Source organism: Megalops cyprinoides, chromosome 19 (assembly GCF_013368585.1).
Source record: "Megalops cyprinoides isolate fMegCyp1 chromosome 19, fMegCyp1.pri, whole genome shotgun sequence".
Lineage (NCBI taxonomy): Eukaryota > Metazoa > Chordata > Actinopteri > Elopiformes > Megalopidae > Megalops > Megalops cyprinoides.
This window is the reverse complement of record NC_050601.1, coordinates 16,762,769-16,786,808: the sequence shown is the minus strand read 5'-3', so window position 1 is coordinate 16,786,808 and position 24,040 is coordinate 16,762,769. Positions and strand designations below refer to the sequence as shown.

Sequence of the window (24,040 nt, the reverse complement as noted above, 5' to 3'; positions counted from 1 at the left end):
CTATTTCAGGCTATGATCAATGTGGGGATTTATTAACAACATGTGTAATATAATAATATTACATTTAAATTTGTGTCTGCAGCCAAGTTATAAACTTACAATTGCCAGAAATGAATTGATAGCAAAGCCAACGCAACAATGCAAAGGCCATTGTGATTATGTGGAGTGGAAAGTGTTTTTCAGAAACACATGGGTCTGTACGGAAACAACTGCCTGACACAGCGTTTTGCTACTGAGCGGTAAATACCCATCTTTATTTCAATCATAACAGAAGATTTTCAGAACAAAAAAATTCAGACAAAACCTGTTTGAATGATCTTAGTGAAAAGGGGATGGTAAACAAGACAAAGTTCATGCTTCCATTTAGACGTATTTATTTTGTAAATGGTAATTGTAAGGTAAACTTCTTAAGAAAGGAGACTCAAAAACCAGCCATATGCAGCCTCAAAGGTGGAGTAGGTCTTTTCTGAACAAGAAAACGGTGAGACTGTAATTGAAGTTTCATGCTCTGCAGTGAAATTGTTCTTTTTAGTCATTGTAAACAGTTCTGCAACATCAGTATCAAATTATCATCATGTCTTTTCATTTCCTGCAAAGATGAACAGTGTCAGGAGTATTTTTCATGAATATTTGTTGTTTCAAAATGACCAGGAATCAATAGGGTATGATCAGAAATATAAGTATTATTAATTTTATTCTGTACTATTTGGCCGTATGAAGTGTATTTAGTCTAAGGCACTTAAACTACCTGTCATTCCATGATGGCAAAACAAATGGAAATATTCATTTTAAAAGCATAAAATGAATCAGACTGCAAATAATTACTCTTTCAAAAGTTACTTAGCAAATATATTTTTCAAGCCATCCTTTGGGTGTATTGCTTTCCTGCTGTGTCAATATGGAGGCACAACCATTAAACTGTGCAAGTAGAAAGAGTGAACTTAAGTACACCCAAAGACCTTCGTTTGGCATATTATAGAGGACTTTTTGCACCACTTTTAAACACTTGTCTAAGGAATTCAAATTCAGTGGGGACTGTGTGAATGTTGCTTCAAATTCCACTGACATTTCATTTTATGAGCAGAGAGCAAGCTTCGCCCTCATGGGTCTGGATAATTATTTTACTTTACAGACATTTATGGAAAGAAAAACAACTGAACTGAGCAGCTTATTATGAGATATGAAGCTGAGAAAAGCAATTCAGGTGAATGCCAAGCAGTCAAAAGAAGCAAACTTTCCTGACCGAAATTGCAATTTCACTTGCTCTCCCTGCATTATTAGTGGAAACAATGTCCAGGACAAACAGAAAGTGTCCTTCCCTTTCTCTGTTTCCCCTAGGCAACTGATTGATGTGGCCTGGCCAGTATTGCCCAGAACTTTATAATTAGCCTTCTTTTTTACGACTTCGTCTGATTATCAAGAACTATATACTCCGCAGAAGAAGACTATCGCAACTGTGGAGCATTAGCACCAGTGAGCCTCCCTCAGGAACCGTTTTTTTTTCCCCACATTTTCCTTTGCTGATTACCCTGAATAAAGGAAATTAGCTTTCATATGTAACGCCAAAGCGAAAAGGTGCTGGGATAGCTATTCATGTATTCATGCTGATTGCCTTTGTACCGTGGTTCAGAAGAAATAAATGCATGCATCAATCCTGATGACATTGTGAGTTCTGCCTGTCACTTTTGAGGAATATTCTGTAGGGTTCACCCCCGGAGCCCTTTCCCAGCGTTAAAATTAATTCCCAAAGGCTTTATTCTTATGGAATGCAATCCTCTGCAAAAAGCCAGCTGCTGCATGCCAGATTGGCTCTGGTCCCATGAATTTTTTATCAGGAGTCATTTTTGTCGCTATTAACACCAAACGGATGGTTAGCGTGGGGTGTCGCTAAGTGTTAACTTGATTGATTTTTTTTTTAACTCGATTGATTTTTCCTACCTCGAGTGGCTACTGCTTTGAACTGAGTTATGACCAATAACGCGAATGTGAGGAAGACCTATATGAAAATATGTATCTGCTTACCTCACTGTTCAGGAAACAGTAAAACACAGACACGAAGAAGCCCTGCAGGGAAGGGGGTTGGCGGGGGCAGAAAGAGAGATCAAATCAACATTAAAGGAGGAATTCACAGATTAAAATTAAAAGCGCAGCGCTTCTCCCTGGCCAGACTTATCACGGTTGTTTCATCTGTTAAGTCCTTTTGATACACGTTCTGTCTCAGTGGCTACACAGTGGGGATAGAGTGTGTCTGTTTTCATCATTGTTGGCAGCCCTCTCCTTTGGTCCCCGAAGCTGACCTCACGCCACTTTATCTCAGGCATGAAACACGCAAAGCGGGAGCTTCACCAATCCAATCAGTCTCAAGGTGCAGGAAATGACATTTCAGAAAGCCGCATGGGCTTGCTTCTGCTTCATTAAGTGATCATCTCCTTTGAAGTGTTACTGTCCCGCCTTTCATCCAGCTTCCAGCGTTAACACGTTTGGATATTTCCCTCGGCCTTTACTTCATAAAACACTTCCCCTCTGATGCAAATCATATTCTTAAGAAATAAATACAGAGGCTGGGAACTGGGAAATCAACAACATTCTCTATCACCCCAAGTCACATACATTGGATGTCAATACCTCATGGTCACGTTTGCATGGTTGCATTTATGAATAACAATAACAACTTAACATGAGTTTACCCATATTGCTCTGACACCTGACGTCTGTGAGCCTCTCAGGTTCCAAACTCCAATATACACTAGCCTTCAGTTAAACTAGCCATCAGGTCAGGCTGTATGATTGGACTCATTTGCCAAATACGTTTCCAAGTCAACACTTATTACAATTGAATGTGTAAATAATATCACTGCCATTAACATTAATTAAGAGGTAAAAAAAAAACATCAAGGTTATTGTTTCAGTGTGAAAGCTGATAAGCTAGTGGACTTTTTTTTCAATTTTTCTGGTCACACTTTAAATGAAGTGTTGCTTATAAAGGTTTTATGAAGCATACGTAAAGCCTTCATAAACACAACATAATGCCTTCATAAACCATACACAAGCAAATGTCATGCTTCATAAAGGGAGACATAATACTTTCTTATGCAACACGGTATACCAAATGTGACATAACCAAGAATGTCACCTGGCTAAAGGCTAAATGTTATAACATTCTTGGTTATGTCACATTTGTATACCATGTTGCATAAGTATGTGTTAAGTCTCCCTTTATGAAATATGACATTTGCTTGTGTATGGTTTATGAAGGCATTATGTCATGTTTATGACAGCTTTACATATGCTTCATAAAGCCTTTATAAGCAACACTGAATTTAAAGTTTCTCTTTTGGAATCTGGAAATTAATTAGGAGGAATCTGATCATGGGGTATTGGCATCTGATATTTTGGAGCTTTTCCATATAGCAACGATTATTTCCTCATTCATTGTCTAATGCACAATTTCTAATGCTAAAATTGGTAAAGACATGTGAAACAAAACAGAGGGGATTACTGGCATGCATTGTTACTGGAGATTTTATTCAAAGCAGTAAATTAAACCTCAACCAGCTTCAATAAAAAACATTTACTGTCCAGCTGTTCTTTACAAATGACACGACCCCTCTGACATTGCTTCAGTTGTTGAGTGTGCGATCAGGACGTCTAAACAGGCCTTTCTATTTCACCACAATGTGATGTCAGTGTCGGAGCAGCGTGCAATATACCTGAAATGACTCCAGAAATGAGTTGAAATATATGAATACAATCTGTGAGATTTCATCTTCTCCGGGGTTGACAAAGAACAACATGTAGGTGATGCCCAGAAGAGGCAGCAGGACTAGAGTGGCCTTCACAGCTTTCCTGGAGAGAAAGCAGAAGGAAACAACGTCAAAGGCGCCGACAACTGAGCTTGTCTGAACACAAGCCCAAACAAAAGAGAAGGTGTAGTGAAAATGAAATGAGAATGCCTTTATGTCATACTATGAAAACCATATGCTATACCAACGTGGTGCATAAAAATAACTAAAAGGTTGTCCTTGTTGACCTCATGTTTGTGCTTCCCATAAGCAGAGCAGAGTTGTATCGGGTTAAATTAGAATGCAAAGACATTTTGCAATAAACCGGTTTTGCCTGGAGGGAACAGGAACACTCCCCACATCCTGAGCACTGTTCACATCTGGGAGCTTTTTTTAATAGCAAACAGATCACTAAGATAGCAAGATAAGATCACTTAAAAGGCGGAAAAATATGTGTGTTTTCTGTATGTATGTGTTCTGTGTATGTGTTGTGAATCATAACATCTTATAACAAAGCACAACAATGAACATGTAGCGTGACTGGATTTTCAGAGTCTCTAGGGTAGAGCACCCCCACGCTCCCTACCCCTCTGAACACTTCCCTCTGGGCACGCGTGATTTACCTGTACTGTATCGTCTCCGATGTGGTTGAGGCTCTGAGCTTCGTCATGAGAATTCTGACGATGTTGAAGAGGAAAATGAAATTGATCTGAGGGGAAAGATGAATTAAAGATGGGTGATCTATAAAAAATGATGCATCCTTTTTAGCATTGAGCATCTGGAGATGGGATTTTGTTTGGACCAAACGCATAAGTAATTTCTGTCTGACGTTAAGAGGAATGTCGCGCATTGAATTAGAAATCGACTTCTGTCATGAGCTGCCAGCAATGCTCAATGGACATTTTTAGGTGGAACATTTTCCAAGTATGGACTGATATAATCATTTGGGTGGATAAATGGAACTGAACATGTAAACATCATACACTCAAAACATAACTTCAGCCTCTGTGTAAGCTCATGCTATGTATGTATTATGAAGAATTTACCACATGATAAAAATAAAGGCTTTGTATTTGAGGAAAATGTCTTTCTGTCAAAGTATATGAGCTAAATACAATAAATGGCATAGTATATGGACACTATGCAAATAAAAGACAGCACTGAGAGGCAGGGACCATATAACCAGTGGGCCAAAGTCACTGGCAAAACACAGAAAAAAATAAAGGAAAACTTTCTCACCAACAGAACTAGGATCATTGGGCCCTGGTAGATGTAGTCTGTGTAAACACCTGCTCGCTTCCCAAACCAGCATCTGGAGATTTCAGAGAAGAGAGGGTTGGAAAAACACATTCGCTGCTAATGCTAACAGGTCTCCACTAGGGAAAATGCTGTACACAAAATACTAAAAAAAAAGTATGAAGAGGGACTGAAATAAATTAGTCACTTTCTGTGTTACGGAAGAAGAAATTTATTCTGTGGGCGAGAACGCTCCAGTTCCCTTAATCCTGCAGTCTCTGTGGTCTAAATAATTAACACACCCAGTACCTTGCGCTGGGTGACGTTTAACAGGGTTTTGTTGAGCTGCTGAGTTTGTTCGACCGTAATTGTGTTGATCCCAAATGAGCTCTCAGGTTCATCTGCACCACAGACACCCTGACTAAACAAGATCTTCGGCAGAACATGGAGCAGACAGGCCTTCTTGCCTGTCTTCCTCGCTTTCCAAAAGGAGCTATCGTTAAACACCTCTAGGGTGGGTCTGGGTGAAAATAAAACCCAGGGAAAGTTGGACATACCAAGCCTTTCGTAATCAACTTTGTGGGGGGCTATTGACTTAGTGTGTATGTGGTACATCTGACTAAATACTTTTTCTCAGGGTAATTTTCAAATGTATTTTAAAAAAGTAAAATACAATGAAGTGTTTTATGTGGAATGACTCAAAATATTATTTCCATACATTCAAAGCAGGCTGGAAGTGGAATTTATACTTGGATTGGATTCCGAAAGGTTGAAAGGTTGTGGAAAAAAAAGGGGGAGTAGCAGGGTAGAGGAAGGATGCTGTAAATAGCTTACAGGATAAGGAAGTGGTACGTATGCTTTTCATAGGGACTAATGGGACCCATTTTTCTAGGTTTGGATAATTGCATTGGAGACTGATTGAAAATTCCCCTCCTGAATCCTCATTTGGAACTTCAATCAATGAACTAAGAATCAACCAAAGAGATAATGAGCTGTTGCTGATTCTGTTCTTAAATAGTCTTTTTGAAACTTTTTCCTTTTTTTCTTTATAAAAATGCTTTTTCAATGCTAAGACATGCCTCGCCAGTCTAGTCTACATACACATGTACTGAAGAATCCAGGCATGGCTCTCTGAGCAGATCAACTCTACACTGTTTATTAATCAGAGCAAAGTTCCTTTTTATTTGAGATATAAATGCAGATTCAATTATTAATTTTTTTCAGCTTTCATCAGTTCAGATCCCATCCCGACATATCCATTCACCTTCCTGTTCAAACCATCAGCACTACATTAACAGATGGATTTTGATCCTGCAAGATTCATGTCCACTGACTCATTTTCTCATTTAAATGCTATTATTGGCTCCAATCAACAGCTACACACATTTCAGATTCACTGGGTTACTTTGACGATTGATGATGCAACAGGCACTGCCAGACACCAGCTAAACTGTATCGCTCTGGGGCCTCTTTCAAATGGAGTGTTTAATGACCTGGAGGAGGACGCCATTATGCAGATAACTGAGAGTGATGAACGATATCCATCCATCCGCTGCCAGGGGTGAGAGACGGTGGGGGGGGGGGGGGGGGGGCACAAGAGAGAGAGAGAGAGAGAGAGGGAGAGGGAGAGAGAGGGGGAGGGAAAGAGAGAGAGGGGGATAGGGAGAGGGATAGGGAGAGAGAGAGGGAGAGGGGGAGTGAGGGGGGAGGGAAAGAGAGAGAGGGATAGGGAGGGGGAGAGAGAGAGGGAGAGGGGGAAGGGGAGAGGGAGTGGGAGATAGAGAGGGATAGGGAGAGGGAGAGAGGTAGAGAGAGAGGGAGGGGGAGAGGGAGTGGGAGATAGAGAGGGATAGGGAGAAGGAGAGAGAGAGGGAAGGGGAGAGGGAGTGGGAGATAGAGAGGGATAGGGAGAAGGAGAGAGAGATGAGGGAAGACACAGCTGCTGCAGCAGCACTTAAAGGGGGAGGAATGCGCCACAGCTTGGGGAAGAACGGAAAACACTTACTTCTCGTTGTCATAGTACAGCTTGCCGATGGCCCACGCGACAATGATTGGAAAAGGAATGCCTGTGCATGAAGAAAAAAAACAAGTAATCAACATCAGCCCTACCCCCACTCTTCCTCCCTCCTTTCGGTTCCCGGTAAATAACATCCTGTAATTCCACTGATGAAAGTCAGAATTAATTATATACTTCTTGAGGGATATGAAGGGAACAATAATAATGAAGAACGAAGGCAAATATGGTTTTGCTCCCACCGGCCAAATCCGTCGATACAATGGCTGAATTGTCTGCATGCCCAGCTGAGACCTGTCTCTGCAGAGAACAAAAGTGGAACAAGTATACAGACCAACCCACTGAGCATATGATTTGTATGTTTCTAAATATACTGTAGTGATTTCAGTAATAACCTTCCAGCACTCCTTGATTTTATCAACATATTACAGCTTGTATTGGCTTTATGTAGCATGCTTTATACAACATGCTCCTAAAGACACTTATCTTAAGGTTGGCCGCTGCTCAGCATTTTTGTTTTTGAAACACATTTGAGTGACATAAAGAATATAGACTGCGGCTTGAGTCCAGTCAAGTGGCTCTGCTGAACATGTGAAACATTGTTGCAATGTCTCTTACACTGGCCCACCATATTAGCCTACGAGCATTTGGGACAGTTGGCAGACTGGCGGCTGTCGAGGTACTCACACCAGCCGATGCAGATGAACATCCACTTGCGCAGTTTGTCTGTGGAGTATGTGAGGACAATGGCCGTGTGGAGGTAGCAGCCCTCGCCAAACATCCAGAAAAAGTTGGTCACGTGGAAGTAATTGTAAGCAGCTGTGACCAGCCGGCACCAGATCTAAGGGGAGAGAGGGAGGAGAAGGGTAGTAAACCAGAAGGCCTTAAAAAAAGGTGACACCCCCTCTGACAAGGCTCTACGCCCCCCGTCGGCCTCTCCGGCAGGGCCGCTCTTTTGATATGGCCCCTTACAGGGAAACATAAAGACATCAAGGAGTCATGACACGCGGCCTCTGTGGAGGGCTGCTGTTTGCAATTAGGCCAGGAATGGACAACAACCGTGAGCTGCGGGAGAAGTCTATGAAGGACTTTATTGGGTGAGGAGTGCCTGGAGTCAAGCTGCTGCCCTGCTGCATCAATCAGGAGAAGTTTAACCGCCAAGCACTCCTGCCACGCGCGGCACTCCCACGTCCGGCATTCGCGCATCACAGTGCTTGTCCAACGCTGGGCCCGGAATCTGCAAGGTTTCTGCAATTCACTCACATCAATTTACTGCCTCAATGCAGACCGCTGACTGCGTCTGAGCTGGGAGCCCAGGCTAACCCTGGCTCGGTGTGAGGCGCATGCTTAGCATGGAGTTAAGAGCAAGATTTGGGCTGCTGTAAATGTCATCCGCAATCTCGGCGCGGCCCTCATGCAGAAGAGGCCTGGCAGCAGACACCACTGTGACGCACACGCTCGCTGCTGAGTAGCCGTAAATGCCACTCCACGGCTCCATGCAGCTTCCCGACTTGCCGCCCGCGGCGCCGCCGCCACCTCCCAAAGTCCCCTCGTCAGCCGTGAGAGAATAAACCCTCTCTCCTCTCCATGGTTTTTGGAGGGGCTGAAGTCAGCTCCGGTTAAGCTCTCTGAGCCCTGTTCAGCAAGGGGACAGGAGGAGCGGGGTGATTTGTTTGGGCCGAGGCTGGATACGAGACAGAGACGTTTCTCGCTGGCGAAACGATTCTCGCGCTGTTAAACGGAACATCAGATAACACCCGGCGGCTGTTGTGGCATAATTTATCTTGCAGAAATAAGAGGAGAGCTGTGGCCCTGGGAGTGAATCTAAATCTTCTCAGGAGGAAGACATCCCTCAACAAGGCTGTTTAAATTTGGAGCTGTGCTCTCTCTCTCTCTCTCTCTCTCTCTCTCTCTTTCTCTCTCTGTCTCTTTCTCTATGCATATGTGAGTGTGCAAGTATATATGCATGGGTGTTTGAGTGTGTGCTCGCGTGTACATGCATGTGTGTGTGTGTTTGTGTGTGCATGCATGGGAGGGGCACAAGGAAACGCCTCCCTGGAGATAAGTGATGTACAACTTGTCACTGCCCTGATAATCTGATAAATGGAGATGAAAACCAACAGTACAACTCAGCATGAGAGAAAGAGGGGAAGGGAGGGGGGGGGGGGTGAGAAAGAGAGACAGATTCAAACCAAACCACACAACAGGAGAGTGAGTCTGTCTTTGATGCTTAAGTAATGTTTTCATTTCTTTTGGAAACAAAAGCCACAGGCTAAAAAACAGTCAACTGTCATATTATTTTCATTCCTGCCCATCAAGCAATAACATGGATATATAAGCTCAGTTATTCAGCAATAGTCTCTAAACTACATTCCCACACTATACTACAGCCTGAGCAAGGAATATGAGGAAACTGTACTGTAGATGTTTGCTCTTGCAGGAATGATAAAGTTACTTGACTTTGTCACATCACCACAACTGACAACTCTTCACTAAACTCTTTCATTAAAACAGAGCCACGCTCACTTCAGCAATTATAATCTCCAATGCTACAGTTTTTACAGTAATAGATAGGCAGAGGAACTCTGGTGGATCAATTATTTAAAATGAACACGCTATTACTGGGACTTAGTCTCATTCACTTCTCAAAGCCAGCTCCAGCGGCGGAAAGCCATTCGGATGCCTCTGTTAAGACAGAATCAAAATTGGCTTCATTGATTTTGTCACTGTCAGCTGCCTTGAGGCAAGAAACTGATGGTCAGGCCAAAGCAGGCTCTGAGGATCTATTGTCAAGGCATATCCTACCCCGCAAATTCCCTTGTGGAAAGTGCCGGTTTGGTGAAGCGAGGAGAACACATATAAAAATGCAGGTGAGTTTAATGGATGACTTAACCCAACGATTTCAGAGCATGTCTGACCCCTTGACCGGAGTTTAAAGGAATGGTTCAGGACTACTGTTCCATTTCTTGCACTGGGTTCCATTACTTGGAAGAAAACAGATGTGCAAGGGGGCACTGCACTACTGAAGACAACGTTAAATAAATATATATATCACATGCAGTATTACTATACATAGTAAGCAATAACTTAATAATTTCAGGGATACAACTATACCTTCTGATCTACTACCATACATCTATTTGTTTTCAAGGTGGCAGCAGTGCAGCATAGTGGTAAGGAGCAGGGCTCATAACTGAAAAGTTGCCGGTTCAGTTCCCTGCTGGGGCACTACTGCTGTACTCTTGGGGAAGGTACGTCACCCACAATTGCCTCAGTAAAATATCCAGCTGTATAAATGGATAAAATTGTAATCCATGTAGGTCACTTGGTATAAAAGCATCTGCTAAATGACAATAACATAAAGGTGACATCATATATTACATATAATCAAGTGATGGGGCTGAAAATTTACCGAAGCCCTAAGACTAAGAATCTTTTTTAACAAGGTATAAGAGCAGTCACTCACCCAGGATTGGAACCTGCAGCACTATGGTTAAGTCCAACTCCCCAGTCACCAATCTGCACTGTTATGCAGAAGCCTGCACTCTTTCACAGGGACATGCAAACCAGCATGTACCACACAGCAAATACACCACAGTAATTTGTCACATAAAAATATACCTTTGGGTGAGCTGATAGACCAAACTCAACAACATATCAAAGAGCTGACTGAAAGAGTCTGTAAATGGGAACAACTGGCCTGAGCCATTCCATGTCCCAGAGGTCCTTCTGTGCAAATCCTTAACTCAGCAGTTACAGAATGCAAAGAATGACGATGCACTGCCAGCATCGCAGTTCATTAAATCTGAGGCTCTGGACTATTGTCAGAGAGGTTGACCACGGTCCAGAGGAATATTAAGAATGCAAAGCTCCATATCAATAAAAAAGAAACACTTCCTTTGTCTGTTTCTATTCTCTGAAACTTTGACGCTTGGTTGCAAGCAGTCCGTTAGGATCGGCCCCATGGCCTCGGTTTTAATGAGCCTGTTGCTGTGAGCTGTGTTTAACACCCACGCTCCTCTGCGCATCGACTTGCTTGGGTATTCAGATGTGCACATTCCTAAAAAGCCGCCGTGTATGAACAGATCTGACAGTCCCCCCTTAATTGCCTTCTGTCATTATTAGTTCTGCAAACATTTCCAAATGGCCACTATAGCTGATACCTTGGTTTGTTACTCTCGATTAGGTGGCACGACCTTTTCTAATTATCTTATCACTGAAGCAGTGGAGACGTAGATCAACAACATGGTCTTTTTAATGCCCTTGAGGGCTCATTGCAGAGTTCATGGTTAAGTAGAGTCAGCAGCCTCCCCTGCATTAGGGAGAGCTGGCTCAGCTCCCATTGGGCAATGTTAATGTGGTATAAGAAATGGGTTGGTCAATTTACTTTCCAACCTGCTGGTTCTGCTGCTCTTGCTCTTCACCCAGGTAAGCTGGAATGGAGGGGAAACCCGAAAATGAAGTTCCCTAGGCCCCTTCCACGAGAAACCCTTACACATTTCGGGAATGCTAATGGTGTTACCGTAATGTGTAAGGGTGCTAATGGAACAGCTCCGACTGTGTTTGTTCAGGACTGCTGGGCTGTTGCGCTGCCGGACGTCTAGACTCACCACGTTGCTCTCGTGGACCTTGGGGTTCATGGTCAGCTGAACGACGAACCAGGTGGCGTTGCGCAGGATGAAGGCGGTGATCAGGTTCCAGTGAATGATGTTCCGCAGGCATCGGATGCTCCTGTCAAAGGGGGTGGGGGGCAGGGGCGGAGCAAATGAGTGACAACATTCACCAGACTCCACCCGCACAGGGATAAGGCTGCATTGGCAGAGCTCTCTGCATTTTCTGAAGAACTATTTCAATTTCCTGCACATACTGTATGGGGATTTTGGAGAATTTTATACATGCTGTCTGCATACCGACAGAAGCAAAAGCACTGGTAAAGGCAGCTTTGTCAGCACTTAACATGATGTCGTTTTTTTCATATTGCCGACTTTATATCTGATCAGTTATAAGACAAGTACCTCAAGGTGATGCATAAAATGACAAGTCACTGTTGCGGTATGATGCGCACTGCCGCAGAACACTCAAGGTCAGGTAAAGGTTGACTCCTAAAATGATCCAGCCAACTGGCAAGGGAGACGCATGCTTTATGTGCCTCAGAAGAATGAAACAGGTCTTGCATCACTCAGCCCTCACAAACGCTTTGGGAATGTCAACAGCCAGCATTATATCTTGCCTACTTTAGGACCGTGTTGTTTTAAAAGCTTTGGGGTGCCATTTTTAAAACCTTTTTTTAACACAGCACTCCATCAATGTTTCATCATTCTTTTTTTCCCCTTTACCTCTCCACTCATGTGGAAGCATCAGAGAATGTGCCCATCGCCGAATGACCTTTTACCTCGAGAACTGCTTTCATAGTCATGCAGGCAAATTGTGGTCCACATATCTTCAAGGCCATCAATGGTAATACTTTAATTGTATCTCATCTGTGCCAGTCAAAATGTGGCCTCTGCTCTCTCTCTCCCTCCCCCTCCCTCTTCTTTCACATGAATGCCAGGGCCCCTCTCCTCCCCATCCCCCCAATTAGACCAGCTAGCTATCTATGGCGCCATACTTTTAATTGGAAATATGGGACAAAAGGAGTGGTTTTGGTTCTCCTGGACATAACCTTAAGTATTTCAAATTCTTTTAAAATTAGGACGTATTTTGAAGGCTTAGGGTCATAGTGTGCCTTTACTTCAGTTCTGTGAGGGAGATGCAATGACAAATCAGAACAGACAGAACAAGGTCCTTGAAAAGACTCCTCTCCAAATAACATGTATCTTTATCTTTGTATGTAAGATGTAACTTATGTAAGTCACCCCAGTAATGGCCTTTCCCAAGCAAATAAATAATTTAGAATGTGAGATTGTTAGGATATTTTCTGTGGCACGAAGGATTGCAGACTCATTATTTCTGGCTGGTGGGCAAATATGACTTGTACTACCATGCATCTCTGAACATGTTAAATACATATTTGAAGAGTCAGGAGGTAGGTCCATCTAATCCCTTTAAATTAAACAGACTCATTGCAATTTAAAGGCATGAAAAGATACACACGGAACATATAAAAAGGAGTGAGGCAAAGATACTCAGTGAATGTCTCAAAGGACATTTACCCTTAAAGGCATGGTTTTTCTTAAATCATTAAGTAGATATGTAGGTTTTAAATCCACTTCTCTTTTTCAAATACATGCACTCTGCCTCTACACCACTTCAGAAAAGGCCTACTACCTAAGCACACGTGAAGACCAACAACTGTGTGTCTAAAAGGCTATTTGTCACAGTTTTGCATGAAATTGCATAGATGGGGGATTGTATCGACCATACAAATGCATCCATTCTGAATTCTGAGCTGCAGGAAGACAAATAATGATATTAGAGCATCAAAGCGATTCTCAATATCTATTCTTCTGCATTCAGGACATGGGAGAATGACAGAATAAAATAGCCTCTGAAAGGCATGAAAAGCCATGGCAACTTCTCTTTTTGTGAGCAAAGGACTACCTGAACATTTTTATTATGCAGCACTTCTCTTTCTCATAAGTATTAAGGAACCTGAATCCCATCAACCAAGAATAAAATACAGAGAGTGGTTCAAAAGCCACTGCAGTCCTTGGTGTGAGAAGGAGTGGGAGGTGCCTGATGGGAAAAATAGCATGGGCTCAGAAAGAAGGATGACATTGACTAGGACCAAAAAGGATTGATCCACATTGATTGCAGCTGCCAGACGATCCATCTCGACTCCGAGGGGGGGAAAAAATGGTTTCCACGCGTTTATAGGTTTGAGGGTCATCTGGTAAAGAGATGCCACTCTGTCATCAGTCTCCGTTCTCCAGAAGATCAATCACAGTAAAGATCTGCCAGGGGGTTTTCAGGGCAGGTGTCATCTGGGAGGGGTGCTGGTTTCAGCATGATTTACTGCTAGAAATCAAATGGATCCCATTTTGGAAAAGAAAGCCTTTGCCTTGCATTGTGTCGCAGTCCCATCGGTATAGGCTTACCCATCTGAATTCCACCCTTCTCCTAAGAGACATGCTTTCCATTGATTGATAGCTCCACTTATCAACTGAGGCGACTGCTCGCTGAACAGAGTCAACGAAAGACGATAACCTCTGCTGAGGGGGATATGTATATTTCTAAAGTAACCAGCAAGCATCCAGTATTCCTGCTACCCTTGTGTGCGCAAAATAGAGGTATAATTCATTGTTGAGTGCTGTAACCCCTGAAATTTGAGTCAAATGTACAACAGCGCTAAATAATACCAGCCTTCCTGACCTTGTAAAATGGCTCTATCAGCATGAAGGGCTTGCAAATTTGTTCTTTCATCTTCACTCTGGCCGAGGGTTTCATTATACGTACCGAGGCCTCCCAGCAGTGACAGATTAAACACATATGCTCTAACTCTAATTACTGTTTGCCCAGGTGGATCGCCAGTCGCTCCACCACTGAAGTTATGAGGCAGAGTCGAATTTCAGAGTGTGACAGGAGACTCGAGTCCTATTGGGACATCTCTCAAGATGTCAGGGTTACTCCCATTTAGCACTAGCCACCTCCCCTTTTCCCCTACCCGCAGTCCAAGTCACAAGAAAAGTAGTTTCCCTCACTCTTAGGGTGGACCTCAGGTCAGGTGCAACAGTACAAGCCCAGCAAACACCAGGTGCTCTCACTGGGCATCTCAAAATAAACCATGGCCACTGTAAATAGAATTAGAGATTAAATGAACCTTCCCCGATTACAGACTGAATGGTTTTCCTGATCTCTGATTCTTTCATTCTCCTGTCAACATTTTTACTCTTCTGTGGTGACCTCTCATTTCCATAGTTTCTACATTCAGCAGTGTTTGGAGGGAAAAAAACAATTTAAAAATCACACCCCTCTCCTTTCCCAAATAATGTCGCACCTTGCATCGCATCACCTCAATGTTTGCAGGTTTTTTTTTTTTTTTTGTTCATGTCACCTTGTCACTCAGAATGTTTCCTTGCCTGGGTTAATCTTCCCCGGTCACTTCCCTTTGCGAGGTGGGGACAGGGCTGTAATTCTCTAGCTCAATGACATTTTCCATCGTGTGTTCTGTCCGCCTTGGCATGGCGCTGCAGCCGTTGCCGTGGTGAGGGCTGTGCTGGCGCAGGCACTGACCTGGCGCCCACCTCTGACAGCTGGAGCGCCGTGTGTCCTCAGATCTCGACCGAGCCAAAGGACGGCATGGCGGCTTTCTCTCGAGGAGATGGCCAGCTCGAGCCGAGCCAGGAGGGGACGCGCAGGCAAGAACAGGTGGCCTAATGCGAGACCGCAAAGGTCAAAACGGGCCTTGAATCTTGCCCCCCTCCCCCTCATCGCTCACATGAAAAAAAAAATAATAAATACAATTTGTCATAGTTTGTCAAGCACGGTTTCAATATTTACGAGACAGCTCTGTTGTACGCAGTTTCACCAACAGCCGTTTTCTGCCTCGATTATCCACGGTTTGACATGCGTTTAATCAGTCCAAATCTGGATACTAATTTTCCAGTCACTAGCATGCATCCATCTTCTCTCCACTGTCTGCTTCTACGTATTGATGTGTGGAAATAAAAATCTGTCGCAAGTAAAAATGCACGTCAGCAGGCCTCTATTGTTAAGTGTTCATCTCTAGGGTTGAAGGTAGAGTCAGCGTTTGTTGCATCGCTACGCTTCACAAGCACCTGGAGTTATTTTATTATCACTGCTAATTAGGTTTTGTTGACAATATTAACATTGCAATTGCCCTCCATCTGTACAAGTCTGTACAAGTCTATACTTGTTTATAAATGTTTTGTCTGTACTTATATAAAATGGAAGTAAAAACGTTATAGCATGGTTTTATTTAAAACCTGCCTCTCAAGGATCCTCTAACCCATAAATTTCCCATAGGCTCAATCTCTCATCAAGCACAGACCCATCAAGCACGGTTTCGACAACCGTGTGCTAATTCAGGAATATAACCACTGTGGTTAGCAAGGAACTATTGCAAAAGTTCAGTCTACTTCTACCAGGGATTCCAGGTGCATTCCCAGCAAACCAAACTGTGATACTGTATTTTTTCATGTTTCTTGGTGATAGATTTTATGTAAAAAAGATGGAATAAGGCATATTGTCCACACATTTACAAGTACGCCTGTTTTAGGATTGTTCCTTTGTATGTCATCAGCCGTAGGGAGCTTGGGTCTGTGAGCACTCAAGCAGGGTGTGAGAACATTCAGTTTGCTGGGGTACAGGGTTATCTGGTGGGTGCTGTCACAGTGGTCTGATAACACGGTGAGGGTCACTACTGCTCCTGGATCCAAATTATATCAAATTGTCACCGCCCATACGGCAAATATATTTCCCACATACCTCTCAGTATTCCATAAATTAAAATCATAGATTCAGATTTGCACCTTAAAAATAAACTCCATCACCTGCTTTCAGTAATATACTTATGGAAAATTACTATTTCGTGGAGTCTAGCATGACATGAGGTGTGAAAAACCTAGAGAACAGAGCAGACAGTGCAATCATCATTTAGCGCCACACACCTAGGTTTTGCTTCTGACAAAACAGATCCTCGTTTTCCCTTTCGCCCCCCTTATATCAACTTTTGTTGCATTTTAAAGTGTAATTGTGATACTGCTTCGCTAATGGTAATCTGATCCAGAGTGCAGGGAAGAAACAGTAGAGGTGAAGGAGGACGGCAGCACTGTGGGTCCGATTCCGCGCTGCGGGAGCTGTGCTTGATGGCCGTGCTAACGGCACGCCGGCAGCCTGACAGGAAAGGCACCTAATGGGCCCTTAACTGGTACAGACGATAGCATGGAGCCCGCGCTGACAACATGTCTTGTCATAATAATGCCCCCCCCAGTCCCCCACTCCCAGTGGCAAGATTAATGTCTCGCCGATTAAATGCACCTGATAAAAACCAGAGACATCCGTAAGGAAGGCTGTGCTTTCTTTGGCTACCGCATCTGATTTGAATTAGTGCTGCTGGGAAGCGAAGGGAGTAGGCCTTCAGGTGTCAGAGGCACAGCTTGTGAGGGGGACAAATGTGGTTGTTTGGTTTGGGGAAGACAGAGCTCCGCTGGGGCTGACAGTTAGGTGGACAGGGTCTGACACTGACCCCTGATTACATTGCAGTTACAGATTGTTTCCTTGCTGCATTGCCTTCCTTTCCCCCTGGAATCCTGTCCTGTGTTGGTGAACACACAACTGCCTTTACCTCTCTGATCTGTTTACAGCTGGGCCCTGTAAACCTGTGGTTTTTCTGTGTTGAAAATCTTTTTTTAAGCAGTCATGAAATGAAGGGGCTCAGCATCGAATCAGGATCAAAATCTGCTGCACCTTGTGTCACGTCTGTAAATACACATCAGTGCGTATGTGGAAGACATAAAACCACAGACACGCAGACATTGCAGAATCATCGCCAAACTCATGTCGTCCCGCCTGCTCTGGCTAATAATGTGTTTTTTTTTTCTACTGGCCATTCCAAAAGGGCCTTGTGCTCTCCAAAGAGCTCTCCACAACAAAGCGCGTGCTTGCAGTGAAAGCACTTCAGTGAAGTCAATGAGCAAAGGGTCTGGAAATGGACACGGACGTACTCAGAAATTAGTGTTGGTGTATCAGTACTCCCATTTAGGGACTGCAGGCAGCTACGGTTGTTCTGCAAGCCTACAGAATGGCCTCTCCAAGAGAATAACACCCAGGGAAAATGTTTGGCTGGACATACCATGTACTTGTAAAAACTTGGATTCCTTGCTGTGGTCCTTGCTTGTCTGACTAAAAACATGCACTGTCTTAAGTAAATTTCCCATAATTTTCTTACTCAGACTAGATATTCATGTTGTATATTGGATGTTGCAGGTTATTTTCCAGAGGGCAGTCCATAGTGCCCTAAAGATGAGTTACACAACATCACTGCCAAACCACATCTCCCTGGCGTCCCTGAAATGGGAACCAGAAAATGCTGATTGTTCTTAGGTCTGCCCAGCCCTATAGTGACTGCCCAATGGCTGCTGCTAACGCTGGGTGGAACAGTTTGTTGCATTTTTTCACGCTTTCCCCAGCTAAATGCTCTCTGTGGGCATTTGGTGCTGACTGCACACTTTGCCTATGGCATTATAATTCCCTTCCTCTCTTAATTAAAATGCATGCCCCCCTCCCTCCCTCCCTGATGTTTATTCACTGCTGTGTTCCACTCTGCCTTCGTTTCTCTGTAAATGTGGGGTTATTGGTAGAATTTAAGCGTCAGTGGAAAATGTTTCCTTGACAGCGAACGCCTGAGATCCCCCCTGCTGAGCCCTGGGGCCTTAGGGGCAAGCCACGTCTCATTGCACATCGAAGACACAGAATATGAGCATGATTTAAAACTGGAGCTGAGCTCTGGAAACACGAGAACACCCCAGCCGTTTTCCCCACCGCAGCAGGGAGCGTACCGACGAGACCCTCGGACAGCCCGGCCCCCTACCGACACGCCGCATCTCGAGCACATCCTGTTTCTGTTCCCTGGGAGCGCGGCGCGCTGCTAGGCCATAATTGGCCACCTGTGTGCTCATGCTCGTGTGAGCGTCAACCCTCCGGTGGGGCAGGGGCAGAGTTGGCCAGTGACCACAGCGTCACATTGAGTCCATGTGCCACAGGGTCTGTTGCTTCTCTGGCCCGCTGCAACGTCAAGGAGGATCAAAATAGAAACGGAGAGATTCTCCCAGGCCAGTCTTCAGTGAAAGTGAAGCGGTGAAACAGTGCAAAATAAGACATGCAAGCATTGTTTGTGAGAGTTGGGAGCCAGAACACAGTTTACTACAACTACTTATCTGCTGAGCAGACACCCTCCTCCAGGGTGACTTACAGAGCTTACATTTTATGTACTATGTACTAATGTCGGTGGCTATTTACTGAAGCAAGTCAGGTTAAGCACCTTCCTCAAGGGTACAATACCCCTTCTTTGAATCCTGCCACTTTGAGGTTGCAAGCCCAGTACCATCATGCCAAACTGTAGCAAAGGTTGAATTGCTATGAAAGCACAAAAAATTATTTTCTATAATCTTTAAATGTGATGCATAAGACTGCTGTTGAAACTTTTTACACACACACACACACACACACACACACACACACACACACACACACCAAGGAACTATTTGAGATTTAAATGGAAGCAGCATGTCTCCGTGCAGAAGCTTCTGATAGGAACACAAACAGGAGATAACTGTCATCATCTTCATGAATCAAAATGCAGCTCCTGGTGCTGTGACAGAACATGTGGTGTTGACAGATTGAAGACTGAGTGGGTTGGAAAAGTGCTGTATTTAATACATTTCTGTCTACGTATGCCTCATTGCTGAACTATCTGGCAAACACCTGCCAATCAAATCAGTGGCTTCGGAGCTGTCTGCATTGAACCAGCAGGGCGCCCCACACTGCACAGATAAGTGAAGCTTCGGGTGTCTCTTATTACGTTCCTTGAATTACTATTTCATTCAAGTGTTCAAGTTTCTAAGAAAAAAGAAGCACAGTTCATCACCTCGCACAGCAAAATAACACGGAAAAGTATTTTGTAATCCAAACTAATACATAGATTCAGTATTATGTATCCCCTCATAATATATATTCATGAGGTGCAGATTCGCGGCTGTATTTACATAATTTGCTATGCCAATAATCCCTGTGGTAATGTCATTTTTGTCACTAACGAGCTTTGAAAAAGAGAATTCCAAAAAGCTACTTCTTTCTTGTAAGCTTTTAATATTTAAAAAGCACTCTGTCATCATGGACAAAAGATATTATAAGAGTTATAAGATCACATCAAAGAATGCAAAAAGGCAACATATGGTATAAGTATGTGCACTAGCTGTTTCTCTGTGATTAATTGTGCAGGAGGTGTGGCTGTTTGCCTCTCTTGCAGCCTTCCTTTGAGAAAATTGAAGGAGTTTGGGAAGAGCCACAAAAGGCCATTACAGGCTATGAAAACCTGCTTGTGACTTTTCATTCAATTTGGAGCTGAAAGTTATTTCACTTGGGACTGTTATTGCTCTTTGAGATGGCTGGGATGAGACAAGGTCAGAAAAGAGATACGGTAAAAAGAAAAAAGATACCAGGATCAAAAATGAATTATTGTAGAGAAGAATGGAGCAGACGGATAGAATTTAGAGAAGAAGTTTGCTGAAAACTTCCAGTTTGATATGTTGTTCCTTCCTTTTTAACACAGTTGGTTTTTGTATTCCTACCTTTTTATTGGCTTGAATAGAAGCCAGGATTTCAGAATAATAGACTTCACACCTGTCTTTCACACCTGGAGAAAAGGCAGCTCAGATTCACAGATCTTTGGCATGTGGATGATTCATTTAATGTTCTGTACCAGCTTTCAGCCCATCCAGATAATATAAGGACCAGCGGATGTGCCACTGACTTTTTCTCCAGGTGGCAATGACATCTTGAGGATGTGTATCAGTACAGGAATATCAGGTCAGATTTAATATATGAATGAAGGCTGCAAAAATTGTGTATAAAAACCAGGTCAATATCTTTTTGATTAATATCACAACCCCCCTTGACATCATTTTTTTCAAAGCCACTTCCCACATACCATTGGTTTCAATGATAAATGGTGTCTATTAATGTCACCAGGAAACCTGTTTATTGTCTCCTCCAGGGCAGCCAGTTGGAGCTTTTTTTACTATTTGATGTACAGTTTTAAAATAATGAATCTAACCTTAATATGATTAAATACCATACTAGGTAGTAGAAACTGTGCACAACCTGTGGGAGTCAGTGGGAGAGGGAAGAATCATAACAAACACAAACAGCTAAACAACCAATGGTTAGCATGCTTGCCATAACTGCATTGAAAATGTCTGTATGCCCTCTCAGCTCAAAAAAGTCAACAATGCATGCTTTTTTGAACAAATCTGAGGCAGTGTTCACTTTCGATTTTGAGCCCTGTCAAGATATCTCAGGAAGGATCAGCTGTCTAATCTACCACCAGCTAGCAATGCTGCAGGTAAATGCTACAGCAAGTACCGTTCTGCTATCTGCATCACTGGCCATGTTTCAGCGGAGTCCTGGAGTCGAGTCCGGGACATGTGGAAAAACAGTGTGACAGTCTCTACAAAAACAGGTGTCCTTTGCATTTAACGCCAAGAGTTTCAGCTTTATAAATTCAAGTCTCTGACAGAAGTCAAAGTGTTTAGAGTGTTGAATGCACATTTGTCTTTACAACAAATAAGTATTTAGACCAGCTAGAAACCTGAAACGCATTAGGCTGGCTACCTGTTATCTTTGGTTTCAGGGCTGGTTGTCTATTTATTATTAGGTAGCTGCCTTTGCAATGAGTATACAATAATGTTGCATATGTTGTTTGATTATTTGTTCCTCTATCTTGATAGACTGAAAAAGTTAACATAGTTTTGAGAAATGCTGTATAGTAGATATCACTCCTATATGTTAAAAATCAGTGTTGACATTGGAGTTAATGACAGTAACGGCAACTAATGATGTAAAAATTCAATTTCATTCATTTTATTCTATGTAACTGTACAATGCATGTTTTAACACCTTTATTTCATCACCATCATTTTGACACCATTGGATAACGGCTGAACCCTGTTAAATTCACACCCCACACAATATCACCCATTAGTTCTACAGAATAGAGGTGATATTAAGCAAGTTACACTGTACCAAGCAAATCAAATTTTTTAGCAACCACATTGGATAATCCAAACATTTGTTCCCTTTATAGAGCACCACTTTGATGTGAGAAACACACAATTTAGCCAATATTAGGCATTAACACCTACAAACCTTAATTAGAAAAAACCCACGCTGTTATTAACGAGACATGCTTGATCTCTGGCTAGAGAGTAATGATATGTCTTGACAGGTAAATTTGTCATGTAAGATTAATCCCCCGATAATCTTTTTTGATTATCCCTACAAATGTACATTATACTTTAGTTTGACTTAATATCAACTGCATGCAAAGCTGTGTGGTTTGCACGCTATCCATTCTGTAGTTCTGCCAACACAGAGGGAGTGATGGCAAGGGCTCTGTAGCCTGGCGTTTGACAGACAACCTCCACACTAGTCTGTAGAGGAGACTGTAGAGGCAAAAACCTAAGGCATGACACACTGCCATATGGACCCACATATGGACACTGCTTCCACCTCAGAGTACAAATGAATTTGTCTCTGTGAGGGGCCGTACATCACGTACGAAGATCAATCGATCAGTCCACACTTATTTAGTGTACTGCCCCTCATAACGCACTCATCACAGAGCATTTACAGAGACCAACAGAGAGAGTTTATTGCAAGAAATTAAACATCAGCTGCAACTGACTTATTGACAGAATATCAAAAGTAACAACAATGACAAAAAGAAATCCTACTAAAAAAGAATAATGTAATATAGCAAGACAATGGAAAAAAAGCCAGGGGCATAAAATCTATTTCTGTGAGTAATGACTGCATTATGTGCAAAAGATCTTTCCAGAATCTATGTACAATGCATATTAGATCCATTTCCATTTTAGTAGGCAACTAGTCCAAATCCAGATTGTCTCACATGGATACAACCTAAACTTCGACAATCCATATTACTACAAACACCCAGAACTGGACAGTTGATACCTGCACCAAAATGCACCAAGGTGTCCTTGCCACCTGGAGCATGCAGATCTTGAAGGGAGCTGATCCTTTAGTGCTGTGTCAAGTATTTATAATTAAAGTCTGCATTCAGTTATCCACTGAGTGCATGTTCCTGGTCATCAGTTGGGAAATCAGTTTTTTGTGGTTACAGGTTAAGACATTGAGTGACACATCTATACATATAATAGCTCTAAAGTACAGGTAAGCAATTCAAGGCATGATAACACAGGTTCAATCTACAGGGTTTCAGATACAGTGTTTACGCTCTTTTCAGAATTAACCACAGTAATCTGAGTGGGTGACTGAAATTATATCTGAACTGACCAATACAAAATTCAGAGGTTCCGTTGGTTGTGAACTGAACTGCATAGAAAATAAAGCATACAGACAGAACAGTACTACAATGCATCTATTGGATTTTTATAACTGATTTCACTGATTTGACTGTAAAGTAGACTGACTTTATGTTAGTTTGCCAAAAGTGATGTGCCTACATTTTAAATTAAAACAGCTGGAGAACGTTATAAGATTAAATAATAATAATAAAAAAACATCAATATGTGAAAGCAGCATAAAACGTCTGGAACCCATTCTTTCAGAGTGTGTCATGACCCCTCACTGCTCAGTGTATACACTGTTTCTATGGGCTCGGGGCTGTTGTTTTAGGGGGACGGAGGGTAAACATGGGAATAGAGTAGGGAGAAGGATCACAGGAGAGGAAAACTGGCCTTACCTCAAGCGCATGAAGAGGATGAAGGCCACCAGGAGGGCACCGAGGGAGATGCAGTGGCCCAGGTAGTTTATGATCACTGCTATGTGGTAGTGCAGCTTGCTCTTTTTCTGGAAAACATTGAGAACATCAGGCAAAATTGATGGGAGCCCGTCCGCAAAATAAATTAAAATGACTATTCCAGTGCATTTTGATTAAATGGCAGTAATGATGCATGGGTGTTAGAGTGTATTTCAAAAGGCATCCACTAAAAAATGGAATTAGACTGGTGAGTCTCAGGACCCTGCACATATAATATTCAAATATTTTACATATTTTGGGAAATTATTACCTGTAGTTTTGGGTCAGCTTGGATGCATTACTAACTTTCCATTTACCAGTCCTTATGATAGCCTATTGCAGAGACAAGGAATTTGATGTCTTTGAGAAGCCTAGGGGAACTGTACCTGAATCTGGTCTGATGGTATTTCATGATATTTAGAGGAAGTAGCTGCTCAACGAAAAAAAAAAAACAGCTTCTGGGGAAATGTGAGGTTTGCCCTCTGTTTTGTTTCATTAATTTTTCATTTTTTGCCTTTTTCCCTGTTATGCAACCCTTTTTGTAAT

General features: G+C 42.8%; 1 protein-coding gene across 1 annotated transcript in view; it reads right to left on the bottom strand.

Moving 5' to 3' along the window:
- Positions 1-24,040, bottom strand: part of crhr1 (corticotropin releasing hormone receptor 1) — a 95,538-nt gene that overhangs the window by 7,631 nt on the left and 63,867 nt on the right. Inside the window, exons 6-13 of the mRNA XM_036552160.1 lie at positions 23,438-23,544; positions 11,643-11,763; positions 7,720-7,873; positions 7,024-7,084; positions 5,022-5,094; positions 4,406-4,491; positions 3,711-3,846; positions 2,023-2,064 (exon numbers count right to left, since the gene is read on the bottom strand). Coding sequence (XP_036408053.1) covers positions 2,023-2,064; positions 3,711-3,846; positions 4,406-4,491; positions 5,022-5,094; positions 7,024-7,084; positions 7,720-7,873; positions 11,643-11,763; positions 23,438-23,544 — 780 coding nt within the window. The remainder of the gene's footprint in view (positions 1-2,022; positions 2,065-3,710; positions 3,847-4,405; positions 4,492-5,021; positions 5,095-7,023; positions 7,085-7,719; positions 7,874-11,642; positions 11,764-23,437; positions 23,545-24,040) is intronic.